The sequence below is a fragment of the Chiloscyllium plagiosum genome, chromosome 34, assembly GCF_004010195.1.
Source record: "Chiloscyllium plagiosum isolate BGI_BamShark_2017 chromosome 34, ASM401019v2, whole genome shotgun sequence".
Lineage (NCBI taxonomy): Eukaryota > Metazoa > Chordata > Chondrichthyes > Orectolobiformes > Hemiscylliidae > Chiloscyllium > Chiloscyllium plagiosum.
The window spans coordinates 26,038,848-26,059,976 of NC_057743.1; the positions used below are offsets into that span (position 1 = coordinate 26,038,848).

Genomic DNA, 21,129 nt, shown 5'->3' on the forward strand with positions numbered 1-21,129 from the left:
CCCCCTGACAGCCCCCTCTGATGCCCCCTGACAGTCCCCTCTCCTGCCCCTTACCCTCTCATTCTACTGAGAAGATCGCACTTACTTCTGAGCAGTTTTCAGGAGTATTTTCTTCCTCTCGGCTAATGTTTCCTGGAATATGAAAGGTAAACTGTCAGGTCTTCATCATGTAAGCACCATTTAGAACCCACCACTCTGAATCTCCATCCCTTACACACTCACGCCTCCACTCTTAACACCCAGCCTAGCATACACCTGCAGTCAGAATTGCTGACTCAGACATGTTTTTATTAGGATTGCACCAAGGACCCAATGAACAATTGCTTTTTTTTGTTCATGGGACCAAGTCCTCACTTCAGTCAGATTTGGGCATTACACTCATTGACCTTGAAGGGGATGCCGCAGCGAAGGCTCACCAGATTATATGCATGTAAACATTGAGGCCTGGTTCCATAACTTTGGCTTGTACTCACTTAAGATGGTTAAACTGGGATCCTGATAACAGTATTAAAAATGTTAACAGGATTAGAAAGTGTGGAAACACAGAAAATGCTGGAGAAACTCAGCAAGTCAGGCAGCATCTGTGGAGAGAGAAACTCTCCACAGATCTTCTTCAGAAAAGTTGAGGGGAGAGGTTGAAAAAGAGAGTCCTCTGTGTAACCTCAGCCAGTCGGGGAACTGAACCCAAGCTATTAGCATCACTCTGCATCACAAACCAGGTCAGTTAACTCACTTGGCTGGATGGCTGCTTTGCAATGCAGAGTGATGCCAAGAGGCATTCAATTCCTGTACTGGCTAAGGTTACCATGAAGGTCCCACCTTCTCAACTTTGCTACTCACCTGAATCTGGTTACCCTTAGGTTGAACTCACAACCAGATATCTCTCTGTAATGAGAGACGAGCCCTATAGTTCTCTGGGACTACAGCGACTTTAGCTCACTCTGAGGAATGGAGCATCTTTAACACAGTAAACTGTCCCAAGGTGAAAATTGACACTAAGATACATGAGAAGATATTTGTACAGGTGACCAAACGTTTGGACAAATTGAGTTTTCAAGAATTATTTAAAGGATGAGAGAGGGAAGGAGGCAGAGAACTTAGTAAAGGAATTGCGGATTAAGACATGGGCACAAATAGTGGAATGATAAAAGTTTGGGGTGTGCAGAAGATCAGACCTGGAGGACTACAACCTTGGAGGATTGTAGGACTGGAGGAAGTTACAGAGATAAAGAGGGAGAAGGCCATTGAAGATATGAACACATGAATGAGAGTTCCAACATCATGATAATGCCAGACTGGGAGCCAATGTGTAGAGAGCACAGGCATGAAGGGGACTTTGTGTCTGATAGGATATTGCTAGCATAATTTTGAAAGAGCAGAAAGGATGGAAAGTCAGAAGAATGTTGGAATGGTCATGGTGACATTAGCGTGGATAAGGATTTGAGCAGCAAGTGACAAAAGAACAGACCGTGTGAACAAACTGTGAGCCTCCTCTGCCTCTCAGTGGTTCCTTATACTCAGTGACACCTTTATTTACTTAATTTGTTTTGATGCTGTATGTTACCTGCATACTGTTGAACAGTGAGCTGATGGCTGACTCCTCTTCAATGACGTTGGCTCTCACCTCGTTGATCATGGCCTTCAAGAGGATGATGGCTTCTCGTGTGGATGTTTGAAGTTCCTTCACTGCCTAATGAACAAATTGACCATGAGGACGGAGGGTCTTTAACAGGAAGTAACCCCCTTGTTCTTTAGCTGAAACATTACTTTCAGTACAATAATGCAAATTTAGTAATCTCATTAGGCTGGCTGTCAGTCTTCACTCCATAAGCAGCATGTTTACCTCTGCAGTGGAAGACTGTGGATTCAAATTCTATATCGGGGCTTAAGCCCAAAACTCCTAACTGACATTCCTAGTGTAGTAAGTGGAGTAGGGGTGTTTGACCCACTGTCAAAGCCAATATTTATATTTCAACCAACACCATGAAAAATCAGATGATCTGGCCATTATCGCATAGTAAAGGGTAAAGTCACTAAAGTCCCACCAGACCACATGGCTGCTCTCTCATTATAAAGTGATGACTGGTGGTGGTTTAACCGGAGGATCACCATGCCTCAGGCAAGGGAGAGGCTGAGAAGGACCGTCCTTCATGGTAACCTCAGCCAGCATAGGAATTGAACCCACACTGTTGGTATCAAACTGTATCACAAACCATTTGTCCAGCGCAATTGAGGCCCAGAACTATTATTACACAATGGAGTTTAATTTAGATAATGGTGAGGTGCAGCAACTTGGAAAGGCAAATCAGAGCAGGACTTATACACTTAATGGTAAGGTCCTGGGGAGCAAAGAGACCTAGGAGTGCAGGTTCATATTTCCTTGAAAGTGGATTCACAGATACACAAGATTGTGAAGAAGGCATTGGTATGTTTGCCTTTATTGGTCAGTGCATTGAGTATAGGAGTTGAGAGCTCATGTTGCAGCTGTACAGGACCACATTTGGAATGCTGTGTGCAATTTTGGTTTCCCTGCTTTGGGAAGGATGTTGCGAAACTTGAAAGGGTTCAGATAAGATTTACAAGCATGTTGCCAAGGTTGGAGGGTTTGAGCTACAGGGAAAGACTGAATAGGCTGGGGCTGTTTTCCCTGGAGCATTGCAGACTGAGGGATGACCTTGTAGAGGTTTAGAAAATCATGAGGCGCATGGATAAGGGTGTGAGTAGACAAGGCCTTTTCCTCAGAGGTGAGGGAGTCCAAAACTAGAGGGCATAGGTTTAAGGTGAGAGGGGAAAGATTTCAAAGGACCTATGGGACAACTTTTTCACACAGAGGATGATGCGTGTATGCAATGAGCTGCCAGAGAAAGTGGTGGAGGCTGGTGCAAATACAACATTTAAAATGCATCTGGATGGGTATATGAATAGGAAGGGTTTAGAGGGATATGGGCTAAACGTTGGCAAATGGGACTCGATTAACTTAGTATATCTAGTCCACATGGATGACTTGGATCAAAAGGTCTAGTTCCATGCTGTACATCTCTATGACAGTTTGTGGAATTATATTGCCTGCAAAATAGGTGCTGAGTTTCTTACATTACAACAGTAGCTAAATTACAAAAACACTTCTTAGCTATAACACACTGGGCCATAGCCCAGGGCAAAACTGTGCCCAGCAAGGAATCAGATGCTTCAGTAAAGGAGATGGTAAAGAATAAAAAGGAGAGGTAAATGAAAACTTGTATAGATATTAATACTGTTGATGTGTAAAAATGAAACAATTACTGTCTACCTCTATTTGTATAAAGCAATGGCCATGAGCAATGAACTTTCACAGACACTGAACATATTTTTAAATCAGGGATCCTACATTATTAGCAATAAAATGGTTTTGAAATTAACAGAAGTGTAAAGCTTCCTCCCCAATATTACTTTCTTAATTATTTAAATTAGAATTGCAAGATTCCCTGCAATCTGCAAATTGCTGCCTACTCTGACCAATGATAAGCCATTAAATGACTCAGCATGTGTTACAGCGTGCAGGAGATTGGCCTATAATTTCTGGAGAGGCCAGGACAATCCTGGAGCGTTAGCAACCTTAACTATACCTCTTTCCCGCTTGTAATCCACATACCATCACAGCCTGGTCCAGCTTCTCGCAGCCTTGCACATATGCAGTCTCAATATCAATACAGTGGGCTCGACTTTCACTGAGCAATGAGATAAAGTTAGTGTCAAATTTGAACAGCTCAAGAGAGGCAGCAAAACATCTTACATGTAAATTTACTTCAAGAGATGTCTATAGAGCTTTCAATGTTACCAACCGGAAATATTGACTCTATTCCTCTCTCCACAGGTGCTGCCTGGCCTTCTGAGTTTTTCTCACCATTTCCTGGTTTTATTTCAGATTTCCAGTTTTTCAGTATTTTGCTAATATTACCTATTGGCTCAGGGAGTAAACTTCAGCTGAGTGCAGGACTGTGGGGTGATACATACCTGAAGTTCTGTGATTTCAGGCACACACTGAGTTTGCTGATACCAACCAGTGTGCCAACTGTAGGCCATTGCTAGTAAAGCCAGAAAAAAAACACCCTTGCTTCTTACTTCAAATTGCAGTACCTGCTAAAGAGATTTAGCTGAGATTTTCCTCCCTAGCACAGAGAACTGCAGTTTCTCCTAGTCCCATTTTGTCTCAGGTCAGAGAGAGAACTAAGCCTGGAATTCCCTCCCAACGTTATTGTGGGTCATCCCACAGCAGGTGGACTGCAGCAATTCAAGAAGGCAGCTGACCACCACCTTCTCAAAGGCAAATAGGGATGGGCTATCAATGCTGGCCAACAAGCGACGCCCAAGACCCACAAATGAATTTTTAAAAACCCTCCTGGTCGGTGAGTCACTCGCAAGGAGACAGTGCTTGTCTCAACCAGCAAACGGGACCAGTTGGATATTTGTATGGGATTGAATTGCTTGTTTTTGTGCTGTACATTCTGTGGGTCCTAGTCCACAAATGCCTGACTCACACTTGCATGTCCCGAAAGCAGTTGATACAGAGCATGGACTTCTTCTCTGTGGAAAACATGATGTACGGTTCCTCGTGAAGAGCTAAAGAGACAAGAGGGAAACATAAGAACATGTTAATAGGAGCAGGATTAGGTTATAAGACTCCTCAAGTTTACTCCATCATTCAGTGAGATCATAACTATCTTTTTTAACCACTTTGATATTCTATTCCTGTACAATCTGATTCTATTCATACCTTATGTTACGAGATTACAACAGGGAGGAGAATGAAGTTGACTATGAAAGAACTGAGTTTGACAGGGAACAAACATAATTTGTCTTCTCAATATTTAATTGAAATAAACTGAAAGAAAAATTACAGAATGTTGCTTAAGCTGACTGATAATTTAGAGACGGCGGAGAGTTGGGAGAAATGGTGGTGAGGTAGAGCTTGGTGTTGTCAGTGTACATGTAGGAACTGGCATGTTTTGGACAATGTCACCATGGGGGAGCTTGCAGATGAAGTTAAGCCTAAAGAACAAAAAAAAAGCCAAGAAACTTTGGGGGAACACAAGCGGAAACTGTTCAGGCATGGGCAGAAAAGGCTCAAATGTGAATCTTTGGCTACAACTCGATAGGTAAGAATGGAATCAGGTGTTTGCAAACCCAACTAGTTGGATGATGATTTTATCAACCAAGTAAATTTTTACAAGAATCCAACACCAGTATGCTAATTTCAATGTTTAAAGCCAAAGTTAAACCAGGTTTGAATGCTCATTGCCTGTGTTATTAATCTACGACTTGTGGATTATCCATTTCTACAACTCCATACCCAGCCCCATCCCATTTTAATTTCATTGTCAACAATTTATAGAATTTATAGAATCCCTACGGTGTGGAAACAGGCCAATTGATTTGTAATGAGTTTGCAGCTTTCCGAGCCTGGGACTGGGGATCCTTACAGCATTTCTTATGCAGCGCCTTGGTGCGTTTGGCCAGAGTTACAATCTCATGGCGGGCAAACATTTTTGCTCTGTGTGTGTCTTCACGACAGGTGCTGCAGAGTGGCTGGTTACACGTGTTGCAGTAAAACATGGCAGCGGCGTCCTGCAAGAGGCAAAGTGAGAGCATCAGACACTACAAGGAGCTAATTGCTGAGGGTTAGCGTGGAAAATATATTGTGTGTACACACACACACACACACACACACACACACACACACACACACACAATTTTTCTGTAAGCTGAGCTAAGGCATTGGTTGGGGAGACCAATTCTGCTGTGTGTACCACATGTATGAGGAGTTACTGAGTAATAATCAAAGTTTTACTACCAAATATTCTCACTTCACAAAATCAACTGTGATTTCTTTAGCTTCTTTAATGTAGTAAAAGTTAACACTGATCTATATAGATGTAATAGGACAGCTGATCAAAAGACTGATTAAAGACACAGGTTTTATTAAAGTATTCTTTAAGAGGAGGGAGAGAGTATTGTTTTAGGAAGAAAACCCTGGAGCTCGGGACCTGCACAGCTGAAGACACAGCTGCCAATAGTAAAGGGAAGCAAGTTGTGGATGGATTTGAGGTCAGGAATGAGGAACACAGAGAACTTGGAAGGTTACAGGACTAGAAGAATTTAAAATCAAGGCGTTGCTGGACTGGAACTAATGAGGATCAGTGAGCACAGAGGTCCCCAGTCTCCTGATCCAGTGAAGGATATCTCAATAGTAATGTTTTTCCTGTCAAAACTGAGAAGAGCCAACACAGCACAGACTGTGGAATTGAGCCTACAGCATCAAGTTCAGCAGATTGAGTTCCCAATGTGTGGTTAATCCTAGTCTACGCTCCATTAGCTAGAATGAACAGTGAAGTATTTGAAGGATGACCATTGATCTCACCTCTGCTATATTGAATCTGGTTGAAAGATTATGTCAGTATGATGTAGCCCACAACTGAATAAAGGTTCAGGTTCTAGGTTTGCACGTGGCTCCTTAAGCAATGTTAGCTGGTGCCAATATAGCACTGTACCATGAAATAGACGATGTCTGCAGGACAGGAGGAGTGAAAACCCCAGAATTCCATTCTGCCCAACCTCTTTGAGCCCTCTCAGTGGTTTCACAGGACCTCCCAGTTACCTGTTTCTTGCACTCAAAGTCACAGTTTGCACACTGCACAATCTCTTCATTGTCAGCTGAGCTGTCGACCAGGAACTTCAGCAAGCGATCTACCTTTGGGAGCCCACTGGTGCCCTTCACAATCGACAGACGTCTGGAATACAAACAGCTTTGTGAGATCTTTTCTTTCCACTACAGCAGGCAGGCAAAGCCTCAGCTTAACATCTCCTTTAAAGGATGACAGCCAATAGCGCATCATTTACTCAGTATTGCCCTGTTGTGCTCAGTCTGGATTGTGGGTTGCATTTTCTGGAGTGAAGCTATGACCTCAAACAGAGAAACTGTTACCACTGAACAACAACTGAAATATTGAAGTGAATTGAAGTGGTCCCTTTACTAGTCATCATGCTAGTCAGAATGACAACGTATTTCTGTTTTACTTGTGTCAACATCACAGACTAATATTCTGAATTGTACGGACAGCAATAATTAAACCAAGCGTGAGCTGCTGCGATGATCATTTTGATAATGAAAACTTATAAATAGATAGAATCTAAAGATGGGCTTTGAAGAGTTTGAGTGATAGGGCTGTGACTATTTCCTTAGGCAGATTAATCTGTTGTAGGATTGCTTTGGGGAAGAATAATTGTCAATGCACTGTGTTGGAAACTAATGTTTGTGTGGATGGCTCCTTGGTGTTTTGTAATTGTTGGAGGAGGCTAGGTACTTATTTCCATCAATTCCTACCAATCCATTCCATATTTTCTCCCTCACCCCATTTCAAACCTGTGATCAAGGATGTGACACTGACGTTGAACGAAAATCGAGTCTATGTCCCCTATTCAGTTACAACATGAACAAATCCCATCCAGCTCATTGGCTAACCACTGTCAAACAGCAGGTTCATCAAAACAACAATCTACAACGCTGGAAGTAACATTGCAGAAAGAAATGAGAACTCTCACCTGTGATCGTCTGTGATATCCAGCCTCATGTCTGATCCTCCACAGATTAAATCATCCAGGTTACGTCTTGTGTGGTCTCCCCAACTCTGCTTCCCCCCTTCCAACCTCCTTGCAGACTCCACACCCCTCCCACCACTAAAATATCCCAAATACTGGACAGTATTGACAGTATTGCCGGACTATTGAGTGCAATCAGTGTTTACTGGAGGATCTTGCAGGGTCAAAATTGTACACCAGGTTGGGGAGGGAGGCAGCAGAGCGACTAAAAAAGACACACAGTCAGTCTGTCACCTATGGGGGATTGAATTTCATGAGAAAGGGCTCCAGCTGCCCTGAGCTATGCCTACGCTGCACACTGGCCCAGCTCCTGGCCTCAGCTCACTGACCTTCATGATAATACCCATTGTCGAACTGTGTTCGCAAAGCAATGAATTTGGCACCACTTTGGAAATTATTTAAAAAAGTATATTCAATTCCTGAAATAAATCATTTGTTCACCAACATGTTTTTTTTAAATCCCATGAGTTTAGATTTTTATAATGTCAGATCTAAAATTAAAAACTGACTGGAGTATCAGATCACCTTGTAAATATCTCACGGGGTCACAACCCAAAAGACACAAACACCAGGGCTCTTGAACAACAAACATTTATTTCTGTTTATATTTTTCTTGGATGTTGAAGGCGGGGTTTGGAGAGTTGGTGGTGGATGGGACTGTACAGCTATCCTTTAATTGGTCAGTGCTGGAGTTCACGGTGTTCTTAGTTTAGCAAACCCTTTATTTATTGTCACGGGGATTGGATGCCTTTGCTATCTCTCTCTGATGAACCTGACTTGCCTCACATTCCAATCTTTCTAAAAGTAGCCTGCCTTCTATTGTGCAGCTGCTTGACAATGTGATTGATACTTTCCCTTCATTAGGGTTGAATGGCTGATAACTGGATGATTTCAGCAAGTTTAGATCTAAAAGAGGAGGAATGTGTCTTTATCTCTCCTCCTGTACTGAAGGTGCTGTTTAACAGCCACCACCCACCTTCTCCACCTCAGCCTGTGTGGACACTGACATCGATCTGACTTTCCCCTGTAAGAAACTGGGGATTGGAGTTTGACTTCCCACTTGATTTTACTCTCTGTGGGTCACTGAATGGGCTGTAAAATAGACATTCCAATCGATCCTATGGGATTCCTGTCTCCAGGTAACATGTTATAACACCCCAGGAGGGCTGCTAACACAAGGCACAGGTGAATGCATTCCTGCTCATGCCTGACCTCTGCCAGTTGGGCTCCCTGCAGAAATCCTTTTCCTTTTCTTGCTTGGATCGGTAGTCGCCTCCACCCCACCCTTCTGTTTCCTCTACCCCCACAGCACAGTGATACAACTGGGTGTCAGCCCCATGACCTCCGTGCCCCATATGACTGAGTGGATCTTCTCTCAGGGCTCAACGGCAACATTCCCAGCTCTGAAAACTCCCACCTCAGGCATCCCACTCTGAAAACCTGAGTACAGAATCCAGTCTAATACTCCAGTGCACTACTGAGGGAATGCCTCAGTGTTGGAGGTGTCTTCTTTCAGATGAGACATTGAAACCCAGTCCGCCTCTTAGACAGAAGTAAATAAATCTCACAACATTATTTTGAGGAACAGTATGCGAGTTCCCCGTAGTGCCCTGGCTAATATTCATTTCTCACTAGAAATAAATTATCTAGGCATAATCACATGGCTGCTGGTAAGACTCTCAAACTGACAGTGACTACACTTGAGAGGGTTTACCCACTGTAAAAGGTCTGTAATACGTTTGTGAAAGTTGTGAAAGTATAAATGTAAACCTTCATTTCAGTGCCACACAGGACTGAATATTCACAGAGTGAGTTTCAAGAGAACTATGCAAGTTTTGTTTGAAATGGAAACAATTGCGAACTGTGCTGTCATTTTCATGTTTCTTACCCACAAAGGGGGCAGGAGAGACGTCCTTCCGAAGCTCTGCCCCGCAGGCAGGTGGCGCAAAAGGTGTGGTAGCAATCCAGGAGGCAGGGGTGTTCATATTGCTCATAGCAGAGGTGGCAGACCAGAGGGTGACAGTTTGCATTATCCAAATCGTACAGGTTATCCAAGGGAGAAAAGATACCCCCAGACATCTGCAACAGAATTTCTGGGATCACTCATTGTTTCAAAGCATAGACGTAAATGATGTATCACCCTTCCCCAACACCCAAACCTGTTTCACACCCTGTCCCACTGTTTTATTTATTCTTTTTCATGGGATTCACTGGGCCTTTGTTGCCTATTTCTAATTGCCCTTGAAGTGAATGGTTTGCTAGACCAATTCTGAGGTCAGCTAAGGATCTGAAGTTATGAGTCTGAAGTCATGAGTAGGCCTGATGAGGTGAGGATGGCAGTGTTCCTTCCCTTATGGACATTGGTGAGCCAGATGGATTTTAACAACAATGATGTAAGATGATGATTGTTTCATCAACATCATTACTCACATTAGCTTTCAACTCCAGTTTTATTAATTGAATTAAATTTCTACAGTTGCCATATTGGATTTTAAACCGAGGCCTCTGGATTACTAATCCTGTGACAATATCTCTACGTCATCTTCTCACCAATCCCATCCTTTACCCAATGCCTTCCTACATCCAATCCCATCTAACCTTCATATAGCTGACTACATCCCCTACGCCTGAAATTCCCCTATACCCAACTCTCTCTTAGCACTGACCCAATCCTACACCCAGCCCTCCTATATACCCGAACCCATTCCTACATTTGAGCCTGTCTTAAATCCGTCCATCCGACATACCTGACATTATTCTATACCTGATGTTCCTTCATACCTGACCCTGTCCTAGACCTAATCTTTCCTACACCCAACCCTCTACAAATCCCAACCCACCATACACAACCCTGCTCTAGATTTGACTCTTTCCAATATCCAATTTCATTGTGCACCTGACTTTTCCTTACACATTTATTCCCATTTCCCCACCACATCCAACCTTCCCCTATATCTGGACTGTTCTCTCGACCCAGCCCTGTCCTACACTGCTCCACTCCATATGATTCGGTATTACTCAAACAGGCTTTGGAATAGGGGATACTTACTCCGTGCTGAATTACAGTCAACTTTCTCAACACGGAAGTTTGACAATGACTGTTGCCGGTTATTGTCACCGTGCGGGAAAGAGGACACTGGACACAGTCCTGATCTTCTTTTCAATTAAATATCACACATATCCTTTCCAGCAAGGGGCCAGCGACGGGTGATTGAAGGGGAAAACTTGTCCAGCCAAGACCCTTCCTACTACTCTGGCTTAGTACTACAGAACCTGAATACTACTGAAAAGGACATTTTATTAAAGCTTTCTGTCTTGTACTTATCAGGACAATTTGCAAGAATACTAATTCCGGGGAAAACTAACATTCATTCTGCACGAGTGGAGATTGATGATTGTTTGGCTCCTCTTATCCAGTACAATGTATGATTTCCCCTTCAACTGTGACGATTACAAAACAGAAAGATTAATCAAATGTGTCTCTTTTCAGCAATACTCAAATACCAGCTTAGATTAAACTCTCATGAGGTAATACATTTATTTGAGTGTGTATTTATAAGAAAACTAGTTGATCTGCATGGAGGTACACACAAACAGACAGGATCAAACATAGACGTCATGTGAAAATGAATAGAAAATGGGAGAAATTGGAGTAAGGTAAACAGATTTAGAATGTTCAACCATATATGGATTACTTTGTCTACTCTTTACAACAAAGATACAGAGGCATTGAGGAGGTTCACAATAGATTATTAGGATAAAGCAACACCTGCTCAGCAATAACCTGCTCAGTGACATCTATTTTGTGTTCTGCCAGGGTCACTCAGCTCCTGATCTCATAACAGCCTTGCTTTCAAATATGAGCAAAAGAGCTGAATTGCAGAGGGGAGGTGAGAGTGACAGCCCTTGACATCAAGGCCACATTCACAGAGTCATAGAGATGTACAGCATGGAAACAGACACTTCGGTCCAACTCATCCATGCCAACCAGATATCCTAAAGTTTAGGACCTAAACTAATCTAGTCCCATTTGGCATCACTTGGCCCATATCTCTCTAAACTCTTCATATTCACACACCCATCCAAGTGTCTTTTAAATGTTATAATTGTGCCAACCTCCACCACCTCTCTGGCAGCTCATTCCATATACCCATCACCCTCTGTGTGAAAAAGTTGCACCTTAGGTCTTTTTTATATTTTTCCCCTCTCACTCTAAACCTATGCCCTCTAGTTCTGGACTCCCCCACCCTAGGGGAAAAAACCTAGTCCATTTACCCTATTCATGCCCCTCAAGATTTTATAAACCTCTATAAGGTAACATCTCAGCCTCCGATGCTCCAGGGAAAGCAGCCCCAGCCTATTCAGCCTCTTGCTGTAGCTCAGATCCTCCAACACTGGCAACATTCTTGTAAATCTTTTCTGAACCCTTTCAAGTTTCACAACATCCTTTCAATAGGAGGAGACCAGAACTGCGCACAATATTCCAAAAGTGGCCCAGCCAATGTCCTGTACAGGCAACATACTCAATGCTCTGACCAGTAAAGGAAAGCATACCAAACATGTTCTTCACTATCCTATCTATATGCGACTCCACTTTAAAGGAACTATGAACCTGCACTCGCAGGTCTCTTTGTTCATCAATACTTCCCAGGACATTTCCATAAGTGCTTGAGTCCTGCCCTGATTTGCCTTTCCAAAATGCAGCATCTAAATTAAACTCAATCTCCCACTCCTCAGCCCATTAGCCCATCTGATCAAGATTCCATTGTACTCTGAAGTAACCTTCTTCGCTATCCACTACACCTCAAATTTTGGTATCATTTGCAAACTTACTAACGATACCTCTTATGGTCAATCCAAATCACTTATATAAATGACGAAAAGCAGTGGACCCAGCACTGATCCTTGTGGCACTCCACTGATCACAGGCCTCCAGTGTGTAAGACATCCCTCCAGCACCACCCTCTGTCTTCTATCCTCGAGCCAGTTTTGTAGCCAAATGGCTAATTTTCCCTGTATTCCATGAGATTTTACCTTGCTAAGTAGTCCACCATGAGGAACCTTGTCGAACACTTTACTGAAATCTATATAGATCACGTCTACCGCCCTGCCCTCATCAATTCTCTTCAATACTTCTTCAAAAAATTCAATCAAGAGGCATGATTTATCATGCACAAAGCCATGAATATTCCTAATCAGTCTTCCCTTTGCAAATAAATGTAAATCTGTCCCTCAGGATTCCCTCCAACAACTTGCCCACCACCAATGTCAGGCTCACCTGTTCTCTGGCTTTTCCTTACTACCTTTCTTAAATAGTGGCACCAAGTTAAGCCATACTCCAAGCTTCCTGCATCTCACCTGTTAGTGTAGCATCAAGGGGCCTGAGCAAAGCTGGAATCAATGGGAATCCGGGGGCAAACACTCCACAGGCTGGAGTCATAACTGGCAGGTAGGAAGGTGAATGTGGTTGTTGGAAGTCAATCATCTCAGCTCCAAGACATCTCTGCGCGAGTTCCTCAGTGTAGTTCCTCAGGCCCAGTCATCTTCAGCTGCTTTATCAGTAACCCTCTGTCCATCATAAGGTCAGAAGTGGGGATTTTCACCAATGATTGCAGAATGTTCAGTATCATTCATGACATCTCAGATACTGAAGAAGGGCTCATGCCCGAAACGTCGATTCTCCTGCTCCTTGGATGCTGCCTGACCTGCTGCACTTTTCCAGCAACACATTTTCAGCTCCATCTCAGATACTGAAGCAATCCATATTCAGATGCAACAAGATCCAGGCTTGGGCTGACAGGTAGCAAGTAGCATTTATGCCACACAAATACCAGGCAATAGTCATCTCCAATAAGCGACAATCTGTTCATCACCCTTGTTATTCAATGGTGTTACTATCACTGAATCCCTCACTATCAACATCCTGGTTTATTTATGGTTACCACTGACCATAAATTCAACTCGCCACATAAACACTGTGGCTACAAGAGGTGATCAGAGGCTAGGAATACTGCGGCAAGTAACTCACCTCCTGACTCCCCAAAGCCTGTCCATCATTGACAAGCACAAGTCAGGAGTGTGATGGAATACTAACACTTGACCAGATGGGTGCAGTTCCAACAACACTTAAGAAATTTGACACCATCAGGACAAAACAGCCTGTTTGATTGGCACAACATCCACTCCTCCACCACTGACGCTCAGTAGCAGCTGTGTGTACTATCTACCATCCTGACTTGGAAATATATGACCATTCCTTCAGTATTGCTGAGTCAAAATCCTGGAATTCCATCCCTAACAGCATTGTGGGTCAACCACAGCAGGTGGACTGCAGCGGTTCAAGAAGGCAACTCACCACCACCTACTTAAGGGCAACTGGGACAGTCAATAAATGCTGCCCTGCCTGCAACGCCCATGCCCATGAGAAAATATGCTTCTCAAGAATAACTGAGCAGGCCTCTTTTGTCCTCTGGAAAAGAGGAGACTGAGGATTGACCTGGCATATGAAATTATGATAGGGTAGAAGTAGAGAGAATGTTTCCAATAGTAGTGAGTTCAAATCTAGAAACTATTAATACAGGAGTTCCTAATAATTCCAATAAGAAATGCAGGAGAACCCTCTCTACTCAACAGAATGATTAGTATGTGGAACTTGCCATCACAAGAAAGATTGAGGCAAATAGCTGGATGTTAGATAAAAAGAAACACAGAAAATACTGGAGAAACTCTGAAAGTTTGGCAGCATCTATGGTGAGAGAAATACAGTTAATGTTTCAGGTCCAGTGTGACTCTTCCTCAGAATTGGAAGTCATACAGGACTCAAAACATTAAGTGTTTCTCTCTCCACACTTGTTGCCAGACTTGCTGAGTTTCTCCAGTATTCTCTGTGTTTGTTTCATATTTTCAACATCCAGTATTTTGCTTTTATTTCGATATTTGATGGATTAAAATAATAGATGGACTGAAGGGAAACTGGATAAACACCTGACTAAGTAGGAATTGTGTGAGTGTGCTGCTGGGGTGATAATGAAGAGGGCTGAAGGAACCTTGTATGGAAATGTAAATACCAGTAGGGACTTGGCGGGCTGAACAGCCTGTTTCTCTGCTATCATTTTTATTTGACATTCACAGGATGTGGGCATCGTGGGCATCATTGATAAGGCCAGCATTTACTACCCATCCCTAATTGCCCAGATGGTAATTAGCAGTCAACCACATTGCTGTGGGTCTGAAGTTACATGTAGACCAGATCAGGTAAGGAAGGCTGATTTCCTCCACTAAAGGGCATTTGTGAACCAGATGGGCTTTTTCCAACAGCTAACAGTGGTTTCATGATCACCATTAGACTCGTATTTCTAGATTTTTATTCAATTCAAATTCCAGCATCCCCTATGGCAGGATTTACATATTGAGATTGAGAGAAGGCATTAATACTACTCAGCCATTGCCTCTCCATAGTAATTCAATCCCAGTCTAAAATCATACATGATCTTTGTTTCTATGTTTTATTATAAATTCATTTGTCAACACTTATAAGAAAAACTACTTATATAAACTTATCCTGCTCTAATTGTTCCCTCCAACCAGTAGTGGCATTGCAGTACTGTATCTCCATTGGTGGAATGATGTCAATACAGTGTGACTGTTTATATAGGTACTTTCTCTTATAAATAGGGACATAAGAACCCTTAATGGAAAAGATTGACAGGAAGTATGCACAGATGTAATTTTTCATGTATCATGGGAATGTCATCAATTTTTTTAAAAATTATGATTTATATTTTTAAAGTTATCTGCATTATTTTAAAAAAAGTAAAATTGCAATTGAATTATTTCATGGCTCCATTAGTGAGAATTTTTTGAGAATGATGCTGTTTAATAATTACTTCACAAATGTTAGTTAAATTATAATGATGTGCTTTATTAATTGTAATATTATAAAACACATCAGTGTATGCAGTAAATATTCAGCATGCAATAAGCCCAATAGTTTGTTTCAATCATCATTTGCGAGAAATGGAAATTAACTAAACGTCTGAATTCTGCTTCAATTTAGTAATATTCTAAAGATATACTTGTGAACCTTATTCTCACAGCAATATTTTACTGTGCTATATTCCAATGCTAAAAACAGGCTTACTGAAAGAAACAACCAACAAATCTCCAAGCAAGTACAAACATCACAAACTGAAACGACACTCATCCATCTCACATCACACAGCACATTTTATTACAACACCAGACATTAGTGATTTTAATAAGAGGAGCTGGAGATGTTATCTGGGACTCGGTTGTGTTCTCCTTACCTTGATTCTGTCTCTCTGGCCTTGGGCTGGTATGAGAGAAATCTTTGAGCTCTTTTAGAAAGCAGCTGCCCAATGACGTCAGGGACTCATGAACTTGTGTCCTTCACTGGAAAGTTCCTGGATTATCAGCAGTCTGGGGATTGGTTTGGGATTTGGCCTTCTGTTTTTTTTCCCCTTGTATGTTTTATTTCAGCAAAGTGCTACTGCAGAAATGATGGTGAATTTTATTACTATGTATGAAGAAACGTTTTTTTCATTTCACTTTACATGTCTCAAACATTTTTCCTACAATTCTAAACAACTTTCCACCTCTGCCACAGCACTGAAAATAAACTAATCAAAGCCACATTCTTTGTGACAATTACCATAATAAACCAGCTACCATCATCTTTCTGCATCTCTCCACAGTCTTTGACAGGTGGACCACACTGCCCTCCTCCCAAGCCTCTCCAATGTAATTGAGCTGGGTGGGACAGACCTTGTCTGTCTCCATAATTTATCTATTCAGTCATAGCCAGATAATTTCCTGCAAAGATTTATTTTTCTGCTTCTGTTACTTTGAATTCCCCAAGGTTTTCTCTGAGTATTTCTTCCTATTTCTGTTGCACATGCTACCTCTAAGCAACTTCACCTGAAGCCATGAAGTCAGGTTCCTTTTCACAGGTACATGAACAATACCCAGCTCTACCTCTTCAACACCTCTCTCAACCCCTCCACTGCCTCTGTATTGTCAGACTGCATGTCCAGCATTTAAGCTTAAATGATTCCATCTCAATCTCTGGATGCTATCTCAGGCTGAAACAGGTAGCTCATATCCTCAATGTCACATTTGATCCTGAGCTGAACTTTCAAATGCATATCTGTTTCATTAAAAAGATCATCTATTTCCATAATATCATCTATCTCTGCAACTGCCCCATCGCATCTATTGTTGAAATATTCTTTCATGTATTTGTTATCTCCAGATTTGACTATTCCAATGCTCCTTTGAGATTAGATTAGATTCCCTATAGTGTGGAAACAGGCCCTTCGGCCCAACAAGTCCACACCAACCCACTGAAGAGTAACCTACCCAGACCCATTTCCCTCTGACTATGGGCAAATTGGGATGGCCAATTCACCTGACCTGCACATCTTTGGTCTGTGGGAGGAAACCGGAGCACCCGGAGGAAACCTACACAGACACGGGGAGAATGTGCAAACTCCACACAGACAGTCGCCCGAGGCTGGAATCGAACCCGGGTACCTGGTGCTGTGAGGCAGCAGTGCTAACCATAGAGCCACCTTATAAAATGGATTAATGGTCATCATTAGATGATTGATTCCAGATATTTATTGAATTCAAATTTCACCATCTGCCATGGCAGGATTTGAACCCAGAATGTTGCTTGGGGCTCTGGATTAACAGTTCAACTATAATACCACTAGGCCATTGCCTCCCCACAATAGTCAGCCTCCATATTGTCTACACTATAAAAATATCAACTCATTCTTTACACAACTTTGAATTGCTGCTATAACAATGTCTATTAATTATCATTCTTTTATTACACTGTAATTTGCATGTTTTGCACTTCATATGCACTTTATGCCGCCCTTTGTATGATCGTGTAGTTTGTTTTGTCTATTAGCATCTTGGACCTGGAGGAACGCTGTCTCATTGTTTACCGTATCAGTTATATATGGTAGAAATTACAAATAAACTCTGTTCTACTCTTTTGGAAAAAACTCTGGTTCCATTGCCTAAGTTGCACTAAGTACCCTTCATCCCTTGTGAATGCTGACCTGCATTGACTCACGGTCTACCAATGGCTTAAGTAGTGTTCACATCCCTTCATGGCATCCCTTCGTCCTTATCAGTGCCATTCCTCCAGTAAATCTTTCTTTCAATTTCTCTTTATTGTGGACTGTCTGTTTACTGCACTGTGTTCTCCCTTCAAGATTGTTGTGCGGCTGAGCAAGTGAACACCTTCACAGAATGTTGCATGTGCTCAAATTCATTGCTACATTATGTAACATTCAGGGTTGCTGTGTCAGTGCACATCCATACAACCCAACAACCCCTTTGGATCTCTGAATTCTTCTGGTTCTGACCTCTTGTTCATCTGTGCCTTTCTTTGTCCTATTAGTTGAGGCCAAGGCTGCAGCCATCTAGACCTAAGTTCTGGAATTCACCTCATCACTACCACTCTCTTCTTTGAGTCCATCATTGAAATCCACTTTGATGAAGCTTAGTTACTTGTTGTAATTGCTGCTCCATTTGCTTGATGTGCAATTTGTCTGATTACATTCCTGTTTCACCTTAGAATGTTTTCCTTCATTGAATGCCTGATATAAGTGCTCTTTGTTACTGGATCATTGTAGGGACACTTTAAACTACTACATTAAATGTTTTGTGCATTTGACTGTATAGACCAAAGAAGTAAATTCACAGTGGCACAGATATCAGTTGAAAATGTGTTGCTGGAAAAGCGCAGCAGGTCAGGCAGCATCCAAGGAGCAGGAGAATCAACGTTTCAGGCATGAGCCCTTCTTCAGGAATGAGGAAAGTGTGTCCAGCAGGCTAAGATAAAAGGTAGGGAGGAGGGACTTGGGGGAGGGGCGTTGGAAATGCGATAGGTGGAAGGAGGTCAAGGTGAGGATGATAGGCCGGAGTGGGGTTGGGGGCGGAGAGGTCAGGAAGAAGATTGCAGGTTAGGAAGGCAGTGCTGAGTTCGAGGGTTGGAACTGAGACAAGGTGGGGGGAGGGGAAATGAGGAAACTGGAGAAATCTGAGTTCATCCTTTGTGGTTGGAGGGTTCCTAGGCGGAAGATGAGGTGCTCTTCCTCCAGCCGTCGTGTTGCTATGGTCTGGCGATGGAGGAGTCCAAGGACCTGCATGTCCTTGGTGGAGTGGGAGGGGGAGTTGAAGTGTTGAGCTCAACAATGTGATGAGAATTTTTCATTCAGTGTTATTTTGTTAGTAGTTACTCTGCTGATTGGGCCATGTGAACCAAATGGATTCCAGTCACATTCCCAAAGATATGATCTAAAATTACCTTGCTATCCACATAAAACCAACACATTACATACATCACCGATATAGAATCATCTGTAGGTAAGACCTCAAGTTGACCAGGATCAGAATTGCTCCATTAGAACTTCTTGTTGCTCACTGAATTAGTAAGGCTTCTTGAAAAGCAACTTCTAAACCTGTGATATACTGTAAACAATGGCACCAGCTGTACGGGTACATGACAACCTGCAAGTTCCTGTCCAAGCCATGCAACATATTGACATAGAACTACATTGGTGTTTCTTCACTGAAGGCAAAAATCCTTCCTAACAGCTTGTGTGGGTACTTACACCAAATGGAGTGCAATGGTTTAAGAAAGCAGCACATTGCCACCTCCTCAAATGACAACTAGGGATCGGTTACAATTGCTTTTTTAGGCGATAGCACCCACATTCCATGAAAAAATTACAATGAATAATAATTTCAAAACAGAATTGGATAAATACTTGTACTTTTTTTGAAAATTGCTGGACTATGGGTAAAGAACATTGGGTACACAAGCAGGAGGCTGGAAGACCATGGAGTGACAACAATGGAATACTATGGTTAAAGAATGAAAGGTCACAGATTCTTGATTATCTGTTTTCAACTTTCAATTCTTCATCGACTACAGTATTGTGCTTTTGTACTGGCAGAGATGGGCCAAATGGCTTCCTACGCCTTGAATTATTTTCTAATTCTTTGATTCTGGTGCCTGTTTCTTTAAAAGCAGCCTTATCAATGGATAACGCAAAGGTGGAATTCGCTTCTCCCAGCCCGGCCCCCTAGCACGGAACACAGCACAACAGATTGAACACCCAAGTAGTAATGCGCATGCGAATCGTGTCTGTTCTATCATTGGTTTTCTAGTGACATGTCAAGACGCATGCGCCTCTCTCTGTATTTCGATTGGTCTTGCCGATATGGTAATACGCATGTGCGTTGCTCTGAGCGGTGGTCTGTTTTGCCCGGTTGGTAATACGCATGCGTTCTTCTCTACGCTGTGAGTGGCCAGTTCCGCGATGACGAGCGATAACGTATTACGCAGGCGCGGCGTGATCTTTCTCTCTTTTCGTACCGCCATCTTGTGCAGACATGGCTCCTGCGGTGAGTCCGACCGCGCTGTTCATACCTGAGCTTCCCCAGAGGGGGTTTGCGTGCTTTGTACCGGTCCTCGCAGTTGTGGGGCTTTGGTCCTTTCACGGCGATGTGTTTGGAATGGTCGGTTCTTGTCCTTCCACCGCTGACGGCGTGTATGTGGGGAGACCGGCGGGAGCAGGCCCGAGCTCTGGGCCACGGCCTCCGGGTGGGAGTGGAGACCAGTTTCGAGCTCTGTGTCCCCGAAGCTCCACAACTTTCTGCCTCTGAGGCTGACCCCGGAGGCATCGTCTGTGCTCACCCCACCCCAAGTGGAAAGGCCCTCCGAAGCTCTCCGCGCGTGTGTTGCACGTGTTTGTCAAAGTTTAAAAACTTTTCTGTTTAAAAATCAATAAAATATAAAGTAAATTTTCTTATTAAATGATGGTTTCGACCCTGCCACTGACTTTCGGATTCAGAACGCCGCATTTCTTTAACTAAGCTGCAGTTTCACAACATGTTCGATTGAATACTCAGTTACTGCTGTATCATTCGGCCATTTGGTGAGCGTGATTGCAGTATGCCTTTTTTTTTTGGTTTTTGTATTAATCCTAATGACTTTGGTACTTCCGTTTTCCCCCTTCTCCCTTTCACACTATCTCTCCTCCCCCACCCACTTCGAAAAAAAGAAGCTGCATTTGGGTCGACTGTGAAGCCTTCCACGATGCAATGTCTTGCCAGTTCCCGTCCAATGGGCTACTCTAGAACCAGTCCTGCGCCTGCCTGTCTGTCTCTCTCTCTCTCTGCGCCTGCCTGCCTGTCTCTCTCTCTCTGCGCCTGCCTGCCTGTCTCTCTCTCTCTCTGCGCCTGCCTGTCTGTCTCTCTCTGCGCCTGCCTGTCTGTCTCTCTCTGCGCCTGCCTGCCTGTCTGTCTCTCTCTCTCTGCGCCTGCCTGTCTGTCTCTCTCTCTCTCTCTGCGCCTGTCTGTCTCTCTCTGCGCCTGTCTGTCTCTCTCTGCGCCTGACTGCCCGTCTCTCTCTCTCTCTCTCTGCGCCTGCCTGCCTGTCTCTCTCTCTCT

General features: G+C 43.0%; 1 protein-coding gene and 1 long non-coding RNA gene across 4 annotated transcripts in view; one reads left to right on the forward strand and one right to left on the reverse strand.

The window, feature by feature from the left end:
* Nucleotides 1-16,038, reverse strand: part of rnf207b (ring finger protein 207b) — a 36,664-nt gene extending 20,626 nt beyond the window's left edge. For 2 of the 3 annotated variants that reach the window (XM_043675980.1, XM_043675979.1), the window contains exons 1-8: nucleotides 15,942-16,038; nucleotides 9,524-9,714; nucleotides 6,635-6,767; nucleotides 5,460-5,604; nucleotides 4,518-4,599; nucleotides 3,632-3,707; nucleotides 1,565-1,690; nucleotides 86-132 (exon numbers count right to left, since the gene is read on the reverse strand). In XM_043675980.1, the coding sequence (XP_043531915.1) occupies nucleotides 86-132; nucleotides 1,565-1,690; nucleotides 3,632-3,707; nucleotides 4,518-4,599; nucleotides 5,460-5,604; nucleotides 6,635-6,767; nucleotides 9,524-9,714 (800 nt within the window). In that variant the 5' untranslated portion in view covers nucleotides 15,942-16,038. Of the gene's footprint in view, nucleotides 1-85; nucleotides 133-1,564; nucleotides 1,691-3,631; nucleotides 3,708-4,517; nucleotides 4,600-5,459; nucleotides 5,605-6,634; nucleotides 6,768-7,578; nucleotides 7,989-9,523; nucleotides 9,715-15,941 lie in introns of those variants that run through there. The other variant, XM_043675981.1, reaches the window with a different exon arrangement.
* The window catches only part of LOC122540364, an 18,703-nt gene continuing 2,230 nt past the window's right edge, over nucleotides 4,657-21,129 (forward strand). The window contains exons 1-2 of the long non-coding RNA XR_006309270.1: nucleotides 4,657-4,667; nucleotides 5,947-5,952. This is a non-coding gene — a long non-coding RNA (uncharacterized LOC122540364). The remainder of the gene's footprint in view (nucleotides 4,668-5,946; nucleotides 5,953-21,129) is intronic.